Consider the following 13,162-nt stretch of genomic DNA (forward strand, 5'->3'; position numbering starts at 1 on the left):
TTTAGTACATACAGTACCTAATATTTTGCCTGCTGTGTCATAGCCAAAGTTCTTGGAATATTTTTAATAAGCTAAGTTTCATGTAGGCATGTATACAATTTGCCACTTCCTCTTATTCAGTAGACCTTTTTAATATTCTTACCTGTAAATGTAGAGTTCAGTGTTTTTGTACCATTCATATTCCCATTTACAGCAAAGACCAGGAATGTATAATAATTGCCAGGAATCAGGTGATCCAGAAGGGAATAATTTGTATTCACTGTCAATTCTTTCAATGGATTCACTAAGACTTGGATGATATAGGAACTGATATTTCCTAATGGAATAGCCCAGCTTAGAGCTACTGAATTGGTAGTGACATTGTCTATAATCAAGCTTGCAATTGCTGGAAGAACTGAAAAATAAAAGAAACATACATTTTAGTACTTGCAGAACATTATTTTTCTAGAGGTCAGCAGTATGACTTAGAGGGATAGTATGATTTGAAATCTGTATCCAGATTAATAAGGCACTTGATTTAAATTTGTGCTTTAAAAATTTCACATTTTGTAGAAACCTATAGATCCTCTCTGGTTCCTGTCTGTGTTACATAAGTTGTGGCCATGTACTAAAATATGTTTCCCAAAAGTGCAAAAATGCATATCAAATAACAGCTCTTCTCTCTATAATTATATACTGTGGTCAGCTCACTTACCACTGATACAAATAAGGTATTTGTTAACATTTTCAGCAGCATATGGTAAGTAGTGATGAGCGCAATTTTTTGCCAGGTTTCACTGCAAAAAAACGCCCATAGACTCCAATGGGTGCAAAAAATTGCACGGCAAAAAAAATTGTCGCCCATCATTAAAAGTTAGTAATGGGGAAGAATGACCCAGGGGCACATTTATCGAGGGTTAATTAATCTTCGATATTCGGCCGCAAAGTAAAATCCTTCGACTTTGAATATCGAAGTCGAAGGATTTACCGCAAATACTTCGATCGAACGATCGAAGGAAAAATCGTTAGATCGAACGATTAAATCCTTCGTATCGAACGATTCGAAGGATTTTCATCCATCGATCGAAGGATTTTCCTTCTATCAAAAAAAGCCTAGAAACCTTGTGGGGAAGGTCCCCGTAGGCTAACATTGAAGCTCGGTAGATTTAAAGTGGCGAAGTATGTAGTCAAAGTTTTTTTTAAAGAGACAGTACTTCGACTACCGAATGGTCGAATAGTCGAACAATTTTTAGTTTGACTCATTCGAATGGAAGTCGAAGTCGTAGTCAAAGGTCGAAGTAGCCTATTCGATGGTCGAAGTACCCAGAAAAAAACTTCAAAATTCAAAGTTTTTTTACTTTGAATCCTTCACTCGAGCTTAGTAAATGTGCCCCCCAATGAACCTATGACCAACCATCTAATCAAGGAGATCCCGACCCGCTCCTCAAAATTTGGGCTTCAAATTTGTGTCACAAGGGTTCAGATTTGGTTTGGCTGAAACAGAATCCATCAAATAGAGCAAATGATATTTGGCTTAATCCCAAAAAGGAATCTTCAGTTTTGTGCAACTCTCCTCTGTAGTAACAATTGCAAATATCAATCAAGGTAGTAAACAGGCAGTGCCAACAAGAATAACCCAGCATTTCACAGAGGCTGATAGTTTGATCAGATTATAAAGCATTATCATGATTTTTCTCAGCTTTCAAATATATTCTCACTCATTTAGAAACCCACTTTACAAACTTTTTTTGAAACCATTATTTATTCATTGAGATCATCATGACTGCATCATACATGTAATATACATATGGGGCAACCACTGATAAGGTAAATAATTCAAAAGTGTAAAAACTTTGGTTATCCTTAGTCAGAAAGTGCAACAATAAAAATAGAAGCTGAAGAGCTGTCTATATTAGAAAGCATTTTTAGTTGTAGTCATTAGACCTCTTCAATAAACATACCTGTAAATGTAGAATTCTGTATTTTTGTACCATTCATATTCCCATTTGTAGCATATACCATGAATGTGTAATAATTTCCAGGTATCAACCAATTAACCAGGGAAGAATTTGTATTCACTTTCAGCTCCACTGATGGAGTCCCCAAGACTTGGATGATATATGAACTGATATTTCCTAATGGAATAGGCCATCTTAAAGAGAGTGAATTGGCAGTGACATTGTCTATGGTAAGGCTTGCAATTACTGGAAGAACTGGAAGATAAAAGAGCAATGTATTTTACTACATGCTGAACATTTTGTCTATTTTATCTTAACCAAAGTACCTGGATTATTTTACAAAAGTCAAGAAAGTGTTTCATGAAGTTCTGCCTGAACATTGGTTAGCAGAGTTAACATTAGTACAATATTTACCCTGAAGTGTTAATATCTGGTAAACTGATTTTATTCCCACTCATGACAAGGAACGTTAAAAGGAAGGGAGCTAAATCATTATTCTTTTACAATGGGCTGGTGTATCTCTCAAAAATAAACATCCTATTGAACCTAGTTGGTGAGCACAATGCACAGGTTACTGTAAAAATGTTAGTGATTGGTTCACCTCAACAACAAATTGGCTCCCCAAAAAATGCACTTCTAGCCCTACACCCCAAGCTTAGCTGCTGGATTTCCTCACAAGTCTCCAGTGGCTGGGGAGATACTTTGTATTTAAAAAAAAAAATGTTTTATAGGCACCCGAGTGCCTATAAATATAAATACAGCCCTGCTAGGAAATCGCCCTCATTATTTACACCATGATAAATAATATAAAGATTCTTTTTTAAATTTGTAAAAGATACATACATGCTCTCTGATGTCTGATACCTATATATGTGAGTTGTAGAATAAGGGTATCAAAATAACAGACCCTCTCACAGTAATGGAATTATATCCTGCAGTCCCCTGTCAAGTCAGTCAAGCTATTGTCTGTGTGCTCACAACATGTTGGCAACTTATACAATATGCCAAGTGCCACAAGTTCTACTGGACAGCCTGCGATAACAGCCAGCAAGAAGGGAACAACTGACCAGTACTAGTAAGACACTTCTTGACATTTTCATCAAAGTTTCATATAGTTAGTAATTGGAGGCTATGTGATGTCAGCCAACCAACCATCTAGTTAAGGAGACATTATTACATCTTTTTTTGGAGATAGTGTTCATACAGTCAGCTTTCTACTCAAAACCGTTTACCTGTTAATTTGTTAGTGAAATAATGAGGGAACTGCCCACATCTGGCCATGAAACAGCTTGTCTGTCTACTGTTCAATTACTTTTGGTCCCTTGAAAAGGAGGGGGTTACAAATAAAATGTGTTATTTCTTTCACCCAGTAAATTCCCTCAACTTAAAGATGTAAGTCTGCATTTTCCTCCACATTGATTATATTACTTCAACTACAATATTTTTTGGTAAAAAATAAAATAAAAGAACAATGGGGGTCATTTGAATGAAGTGTCAATCAGGTACACAAATTGGGAAGCAGCAGGAGGTAGAGCCACGTCGTAATCCTGTCCTTATTGCGCTGTGCTTCATGAAGAGCAGAATTAAGCATTCCCCAGAATACAAGTAAAGCTGGGCATACACGGCCCGATAAAAGCAGCTGACAGACCAAGTCGGCAATTTATCGGCCCATGTGTAGGGCCATCCAACGGGCTTTCCTGGTTGATATCTGGCTGAAAGTTGGCCAGATGTTGGTCAGGCACGATCCGCCTGCCCATGTTGGCTGCATTATGATCCGATCGTTGGGTCCTAGGGCCCACGATCGGCTCAGCCCGATATTGCCCACCTCAATGAGGGCATACAGAGGAGAGATCCGCTTGTTTGGCGAAATTGCCAAACGTGCAGATCTCTACATGTATGGCCACTTTTAGGGTCAACTTCATAATCCACATGGGCATTAGGGATATGCCTTGAGGGAAGTGACACGAACAAAACAAGATTCCAGTAGCAAACTCAGCTTTGGTGCAAATATTTGTGAGACCCCTGCGCAGGTCAAATGTTGTAAATATAGTTTTTTTTAATGCAGCATTGGGGGAGGGGTGAGAGAAGCATTTTCTTTTCTTTGTTAAAAGGTAATTGTGGCAGAAATTGAAGTACAGTTTAAAAAGAACAAAGAAAATTAAAACTGTCTATTAGCACATCAACATATCTACAGTAGTTGTAGTCACTAGGCCTCTTAAAGATACCTTAATATATTTACCTGTAAAAGTAGAATTCTCTGTTTTTGTACCATTTATATTCCCATTTGTAGCAAACACCATGAATGTATAATAATTTCCAGGTATCAGCTGATCCACATGGGAAGTATTTGTATTCACTATCAATTCCTTTGATGGCGTCCCTAAGACTTGAATGATATAGGAGCTGATGTTTCCTGATGGAATAGCCCAGCTTAGAGACACAGAATTGGTGGTGACATTATCTATGATCAAACCTGCAATTACTGGAGGAACTGAAAAATAAAAGAACCATTAATTTTACCACATTTATACATATTTTGTCTGCTCTGTTTAACCAATTTAAGACAACCTGGAATATAAAAAAAAAATACAAAAAGGTGTTTCATGGAGCACACAGAATTAGATCATTGTTTAACCCAAGTTAATAGGTGGGATCACTTCCCATTCACTGATAATAATTGGGCATGCCAATGAGCAAACTAGGTGGTTAATTTTTACAGCAGGCTGGTGCATCTCTTCAACAAAAGAATGAATGCAACTGCACTGGCCCAGAACTCTGTATACAAACTAGCTCCCCTCAGTACCATTATCTTTTCTTGTCCTTTAAAATAAATAATTAAAATACTGCCTTTCCTGCAATTCTTCATTTACATATACATATACAGAAGCTCATTTATAATGGTAGTATTCACCCAACAGGTAATTAATCAGTTTACACTGCTGTGTATGACCTATTTCAAGGCCTTTTGCAAAACACTACAATAAGCTAAATGATTAGCACATTACATAACCCACACTGTAGTATTATATAAAGCAACTGATATAAAAGAAATATCGTTAAAAATAACATTTTTATTGAATCTCCTCATAGATCCTCCATGGTCCCTGTCTGTGTTAAACATTATTTGTGATCATGTGCTAATGCTCATTTCCCTGAAGCACATGGGCAACCAATTACACCTCTGCAGTAACATAGGGAAATATATGCTGTCCCATACATAGGAATTAACAATGTGGTATCTAGCTTTTTAGTTTGTATATTTACAGCCTTGCAGGTTTGGCATATCACTAAGTGAAGAAAAAGGTATGTGGGAATGGGGGAATGCTGTGTTGGTTCATGACCCATGTAGCTTTCAAGCAAGGAAAAAAGTAATCTGGAGTTTTTCCATGGTTTCCTCTCGAAATAAAACTACAATTTAAGACTATAAAGTACATAAATGCATAAGAATTTACCTGTAAATATAGAATTCTGTATTTTTGTGCCATTCATGCTTCCAGCTGTGACAAAGACTGTGAATGTGTAATAATTTCCAGGGATCAGCTGATCCACAAGGGAAGAATTTGTATTCACCATCAGTTCTTTTGATGGCGTCCCTGAGACTTGGATGGTATAGGAACTGAAATTGCCTAATGGAATAGCCCAGCTTAGAGACACAGAGTTGGTGGTGACAATGTCTATTATCAGGCTTGTAATTAATGAAGGAACTGGAAGATAAAAGAACCATGCATTTTAGTACAAACTGAGCATTTTACTTGCTTTATATTACCCAAGGTAACTGGAATGTTTTAAAAGCCAAGAAGGTGTTTCAAACAGCCACGCCTAAATGTTCATTAATAGACCAGACTACATATATTTTACACAGAAATTATTATACTTTTATAGCTGTTTCTGTCGCATTCACTGATTAAGACACAAATTTAAAAAGGCTGGTGGTGTAAATTTGTTAAGCTGCTTCCAGTGAACAAAATTGCTTACTTCTTCTTCGTCTTCTAGAAAGAATGACCAGACAAGGTACTGGTGGGGTCAGTTAGTTTTTATAAAAGAGGTGCAGTGGCCTGGGCAAAAAGATTAGCAATTTTGCTCACTGAAGCGTGCATGACAAACTGGCACCCCTTAAATGTTTTTAAATTGTCCAGCCCTTTAATGCAAATAATGAAAATGCTGCCTTCCCAGTTTTACTGTTCTGCTCTATGACTTTCTTCAACTCATTCAGCCATTTATAGACAAAGATAAGACATAAGATAAATATTGGTTATTCTTTTGTGTTTGTTAACAAATTTATGTTATTATAATTTAATACATAAAATTAAACTAGTAATAAATTATTTGAGCTTGTCTCCTTTTTTTCTGTCTAAGCAGTAGATGATGTGCCAGTACTCACTATATAGGTGCATGATTCAATTTTTGTTTAAACCAAACGCATTTTATTTTTAGTAGCGATAAGTGAATCTATCCTTTTTTGACGAAACATTAGCAAAACCTCAGGAAAATTGGTAAACTGCGCCAAAGGTTATGGGTGTTTTTTCACAGCGACTTTTTTTTAGTGACATCTTTATTTTCCACTGAAATTTTTTTTGCAACATAAATTGGAGTCTAGGGTTGGTGTTTTGCATTGCCTTTTTCTGTGGCAACTTTTTATGGCAACTTGCGACAAAAATACACTAGGGTTTATGGCCATTTTGTTGGGGTGACTTTTTTCATGCTAAATACATTGGGGTTTATGGATGTATGTGCCATGCACATTTTGAATTTTTTATCTTATTCTAAAAGTATTAAATGGAAGGCTTATATACATTATTCCACATCTATTTCAATTTAAAGTATGATCAGCATTAACAGACTTATACAAAAATCATATATTTTGCTCCGTTTCTTAATGATCATGCAATTGATTTTAACTCAATCATGATGACTAGAATAACATCTTGAATCTGAAGCTATTTAAAAATCTAGAATATTTAAATCAGGATTCAAACACATGTAATTTAAAATGCAAATTCTGTTTGCTTATGAGTTTATACTTTAAAATGTATATGTGTTGAGTGTGTAGGTCTAGGAGGGGATGGTGAGGATTAGGGGGAGTTGGAAGACAGGGGCATGGGAGAATAGGGAGTAGTCTGGTTCTGGGAGTGTAACATACTAGTTAAGACGGAACCTGGAGTTAGCTTGCTGGTATTAATCTGACTCTTTCATAAAGTACGAGAGCCCAACTAGACCCGATTTTCACCGATGCCCTTTTGGGGCCCGGCACTGCTGCAATACTAGCTGGGATCCTACCAACTTCAGGGGTCAGAAGTTCCAAAATGAGGTACCGACAAGGGTCAAGCAAAGAGGAGTCACAAACAGGCAGAGGTCAGGACATGTGGCAATTTTCGTTGTCAACGAGCAGGCCAAAATCAAAAGCCAGGATTAGAAACTCACAAAAAGGCTTGAGCAGGATCTGACAGAATCAGAAGCCAGATTGGACAAGGAATGATTTTCTGAGCAGGTTTAAATATGGAGATTTGGCAACAAACCCCAGGAAACAGCAAAAATAGAGGATAGCCTAAAACAAAGATGGTGCCCAAAGGCTTCAAAACGCACAACCACACATGCTGTGACGTCACCGTGCACATGATGCTGTGAATCAGGCCTTTGCTCATGCATGCTTGTGCCAGGCAGAACGTGCCCACTGGCCAGAGCACAAAGAGGTAAGAGAGCACATCAGGTTGGCAGGGTGCTTACAGGGAGTAGTAGACAGGGAAGGCTAAAAAGGACACAGTTATAGTTCCAAACCTGGCTCCATATTTATCAAGAATTATGCATTGGTTAATGTCTGTAGTCATAAAGTGATGGGATGTGTTGTTTGATGATCAGTCCCACCAATTCACTCCTGCCAGGAGAACAACCAAGTAGAGGACCTTGTAAGTGCTGTAAGAACTTTAAGTCATTATAGGCAGACGATGTTCAAGTTCTTCAGCCAAGTTTGTTGTCTAGAACCAAATAATCCAGAAAGCTGATCAAGTATTTCTTCCACTCCTCAAGTTAAAGTCCGTTTTCAATATCAAAAATATTTAGTAAAAATGTATACACAGTCAAGTGCTTGTTTGTGTTTTATTTCCAAGAAATAATATACTGTAGATAGATACACAATATACATATAACATCGCACATATTATACACACTGATTGCTTTTTTTCTTATTTATCATGCTTACTAGTGTGAAGATCTACTGAGAAGGAAAAAAGTTTCAAAAGACATAAAACAGATATTTACTGACATATTTTCAATTATGTGTTTTCAAAAGGAGCAGTGGGATAATGCCTCTGTCATTGTTTATTAAAAATAGATTAAATGTAGCTATAGTTGTAGTAGAAATGGAAATAGAAAATGGAAAAATAGAAAAATAGAATGTATGGTATTCTGAATGCAGAATAACCAGTACTTTCTATAAGGTAAATAGAAACATATTGTCGGAATCTGAAAAAATTGTAATTGTTCCGTGTAGAGTTTTTAAATATACACAAATATACCCCCTCAACACCATTACCGCCATTGGTTTATTATCAACTTGTAAAATCATTTTTGTAATAGAAGAGTATCCGTGAAACTTGAGCAGGTACGTGTAACGTGAGCTTCAGCAACAATCCATTCATGGGCATCAGGACTTATTTGCATGCCTTTCCTAATGAAGTTCACCAGATACATTCTGAAATGTAAAAAGGGAAAATGAATGAGAAATATGTATTGAACACATCATTTATAAGATACTGAGGAACTAATGCATACCTGAATGGGTCTTGTTATACAAAAGATCATGTATGCACACTTGACACTGGTGTTCTCAAGGTTGACTTTAAATTCTGTGATCTAGATTCTGGATGTACACTGAGTTTGGTTTCTTCAGAAATTCTTTCTGTTTCAATATCTTATCAAAAAAGACTTCAAAAGATCCTTATGGGAAGGCAACAGAGATAAAATATATGTTGCTGTAGCATACTATGCAGATTTTTGAAGAAATGCATTATTAACATAAATTCCACATAACATATACAGTAAGTTTTAATGTGGTATTGAACTTTGTATGAGGAAATAAAGAAAACACAAATGTGCACATAGGAAAAGAAAAATTCAAAGACTGAAATAACTGGTTTCAATAATACAAAAGGTTTTGCCAAGTGATATTTTTATTGTTCTTTAAGTCCTTCTATACCACACACAAATATTTGACTATAGAAGCTCACACTTCATATGCTTCAAAATAGCTGCAAATGCAACTATTACTATTACAAATGAACGGAGAATCTCCATTAAGACACTGCAACTGGAGAGCAAGTTGAAAAGATCTTGAATAAGTATTTTGCTCAATGTATGATTCATTTGTTGGACAATGAATCATGCAAATCTCTTTGCAACTGATCCAGTAGGCTGTTAAGATCTTATGAAAGCCATTGTAGATCTTCCAAGGTAGGCAATTAGATATTAGAAATATCTAATCCCGCTGAGTCCTAAATTAGTAAAAAAAAAAGAATGAGTAACCTTGATTAAAAAGTAAAACCATAGACACATATATGGTGTCTTCCAAGAAGTCAGTGCTCTTATTTTAATTTGTATTCATAAAGACTTTTTGTACTCACTGTGTATCCTTGCTGATATTTTTGCTGATGCTCCCAATGTTCCTCATACAATTAAAGTATCAGGTTTTTTCAAATAAATCTTTTTCTCATACAGATGTCACCTTCTGTGAGATCCAATACAGTTATGAATTCAGTGGGTGAAGTAATAAACACATTTTAATATTAATAATTATTGATAAAAGGAAAATTAAAACAGAAGCTAAAAAAATAAAGTAAAGAAAATAATACTAAATAGTTAATTTCACAAGAAAAACTTTTTAAATATATAAAATGTCACCTTTTCATGTATCAACTGTAGTTTTTCATTCAGTTCAGTATTGCAGATAATACAGCTTCCATATGGAGCTACAATTTAAAGATTTTATAGACAATTTTCATGATAATTAGTTCTGTGTTTCACACATTTTAAAAATTGTGCTATTTTACACAAAAGAACCATCATCAATTTGCTGAAATATAAATAATAATCAAAACAAAGGTCAAGTTAATTTTCAATTTAGGTTGATTAGGACTTGGCTCCACTGTTGTTTTTTAATGCAGCTAGGGCCTAACCAAGGTAAATATTTGCTCAGTATGTTTTCAGCTACATGCAACTTGTGTGAAAATGAATCCAGCATAAATATAATGTCTCTATCAGATGAAGAAATGTAGAAACCACATCCTTCTGCATCTGGCACATGCACTATGTTCATGCTCTTGTTTTTGTATGACATTTTGTAATGGGAAGGGCGGCAGGTACATTGAATGGGGCAGGAGAAAACTAACACTAAGGGGCAGATTAGTTCACCCTTATTATTGTATTACCGAAGGCCAAAGATTCACAGAGCTTTTTCACACACTGTAATCATTTATTACAACAGAAGACATAGCATTTCCAAATTGTTTGATCCCAACACATTGACTTTAGTTGAGTTAATTTTAAAACAAATCTAATCTAATCATGATGGGTATTATAGCTTAGCAATGTGATTGGGTGCTCACATCTCTTAGGACAGACTGAAATTTGACTTTTCAAAGCAGTCAAACAGACTCAACAAGACTGAACAGAGAAGAAATTGTTTTAATAAATATTCCAATTCATTAAACACTTTCCTGACTGTTAGGATTTTTTTTCTGACAGTCAGGTATGTTTTAACATATATGATATATCAGTCTGCTGGGAACCCCACTGGATTTTACATTATGATTAAGTAAGTCAATTGGCTCCCTTATATATTTCAAAGTGATTATACACTATAATGTGACACGTAAGTAAGATATAATACATTGTGACATGGTCACTGTTTCACTACTTTTTTACACGATTTGATTTTGTGCGAAGAAAATTTCAAGAAACAAATTGGTAGAACCAACCAAAATGGCACCTTTATTGTGGTTCTCCACATCATGCTTACAGGTCCATGTCTATGTAACCATAAGATTTTGGCATGCCCTACCCACATTCCCAAGAAGTACAGTAGAATGTGTTTAGCCAGTTAGGGCTCTCTCCTTGAATTGTGCCTTGTGCCCATTCTGAACTTTGCTCCATGCCCCATGCTTTGCAAATAAGGCCCCAAAATACTATCTCCCTTCATCTAATCTCAAAAGATGACCATGTGGCTTTGAAAAGGTAACCATAGTGTTAGTGATTACCAGATTTTTTGGTGTAGTCACTAGGCTAAATCAACATTTAACTTATTTGTTAATGTAAAATTCTTAGTTATCATGCCATTCATATTCCCAGCTTCACACAAATATGGAGAGCTTCCACCTGTAGAAAACCCTTTTTGCTGGGTTGGGTGCTTTAGCAGTGAAAGGATCATCCGCCTGTGATCCAATAATACATGTAGCAAACCAGGTACACTGTAGCACACCACACTTGAAGATCAGTGCATCAAATTTTCTTTATTGGCCCCAAACAAAGTAGATACATGCAAGGCAATGTTTCGGACCCCTCTGGGCCCTTTCTCAAGACTCTGAGGCTTGAGAAAGGGCCCAGAGGGGTCCGAAACGTTGCCTTGCATGTATCTACTTTGTTTGGGGCCAATAAAGAAAATTTGATGCACTGATCTTCAAGTGTGGTGTGCTACAGTGTACCTGGTTTGATTCATATTCCCAGCTGTGACATAACTGAAATTTTTCTCCCATCCACAATTTTGCCTTATTTATCAATAAAATAACACGAAAAATTTGGTGCGGGAATAGACTCAATAAAATCTTGAAAAAATTTAATTTGTTCGAATTTTCAATATTTGATGCCCAAAAACAATTTACTAAAAACTAAATATTTCGGATTATCACCCAAAAACCACTAATTATTCAGATTTTTGTACGAAACCCAGTGCAGATCATGATATCTTCGAATTGTAAAAGGGACATCTGCCATTGACTTCTGGACTTTTAGCAGCCTCGGGGTATAATAAATTCAAGGTTTTTTTTCCACAAAAACATTGTGTTTTTCCCCTTTAAAACCCCGACCAGAAAAATGTGTAAATAACCCCCCAAGTGTATAATAATTTCCAGGTATCAGCTGATCCATAATGAAATAGTTTGATTTCACTATTACTTCCTTGGATGGAGTCCCTAAGACTTGGATGATATAGGAACTGATATTTACTAATGGAATAGACCAGCTTAGAGACACTGAAGTGGTGGTGATAATGTCTATGATCAGGCTTGTAATTAATGAAGAAACTGGAAGATAAAAGAACCATGCATTTTAGTACAAACTGAGCATTTTACCTGCTTTATATTGCACTGTAGGAATTAAAATAGCATGCATTTTAGTACATAATTAGCACATGTTGTGATGTAACACCATTAGATCATATGACTGAACTCTTCAATAAAAATCCAATAAAAAATCCATATACTAAACATTTGGAGACAGCCATTGTTCTCCTAAATTCAGTGATGCAATATTTGAAATAATGTTCTTATACTTTAACTAAAATTAAAATGTGGGAAATTAGAATATAGTTTAAAAACATTAGAAAAAAACAAACTGAAGAACTGCACATTTTAGAAAGACATTTTTAGGTGTAGCCACTAGAGCTCTTTGACAGTTTACATACCTGTAAATGTAGAATTCTGTGTTTTCATACCAGTCACGTTCCCAGCTGTGGCAAAGACCATGAATGTGTAAAAATTTCCAGGTGTCAGCTGATCCACAAGGAGAGAGTTTGTATTCGCTATTAAATCCTTTTGTGGGGTCCCTAAGACTTGGATGATATAGGAACTGATATTGCCTAATGGAATAGGCCAGCTTAGAGACACTGAGTTAGTTGTGACACTGTCTATATTCAGGCTTGTAATTACTGAAGGAACTGAAAGATAAGTTAATCATGCATGTTAGTACATACTTAGCATAAGCTTAGAAGTTGTAGATGTGACTGAAATATTCAAAAAGATAGCACTTCCCAAATAAAAGTACTATGAATTAGGTTGTAGCCTATATGGCTGAGCTTATAACCGTATATACTCGAGTATAAGACGAGTTTTTCAGCACCCAAAATGTGCTGAAAAAGTCTACCTCGGCTTATACTCGAGTCAGCTAAAAAGCTACTGCTTACTCACTGATTGTAGCGTGCAGTGACTCCTTCATGCTGCCCATACTTCTCCCCCCTCGTG

General features: G+C 35.9%; 1 protein-coding gene across 12 annotated transcripts in view; it reads right to left on the reverse strand.

Moving 5' to 3' along the window:
- The window catches only part of LOC108718067 (tenascin-X), a 102,962-nt gene that overhangs the window by 36,803 nt on the left and 52,997 nt on the right, over positions 1-13,162 (reverse strand). For 11 of the 12 annotated variants that reach the window (XM_041564792.1, XM_041564786.1, XM_041564787.1 and 8 more), the window contains 5 exons: positions 12,607-12,858; positions 5,390-5,641; positions 4,177-4,428; positions 1,941-2,192; positions 143-394 (listed from right to left, as the gene is read on the reverse strand). In XM_041564792.1, the coding sequence (XP_041420726.1) occupies positions 143-394; positions 1,941-2,192; positions 4,177-4,428; positions 5,390-5,641; positions 12,607-12,858 (1,260 nt within the window). The remainder of the gene's footprint in view (positions 1-142; positions 395-1,940; positions 2,193-4,176; positions 4,429-5,389; positions 5,642-12,606; positions 12,859-13,162) is intronic. The other variant, XM_041564785.1, reaches the window with a different exon arrangement.

The sequence above is a fragment of the Xenopus laevis genome, chromosome 5S, assembly GCF_017654675.1.
Source record: "Xenopus laevis strain J_2021 chromosome 5S, Xenopus_laevis_v10.1, whole genome shotgun sequence".
NCBI lineage: Eukaryota > Metazoa > Chordata > Amphibia > Anura > Pipidae > Xenopus > Xenopus laevis.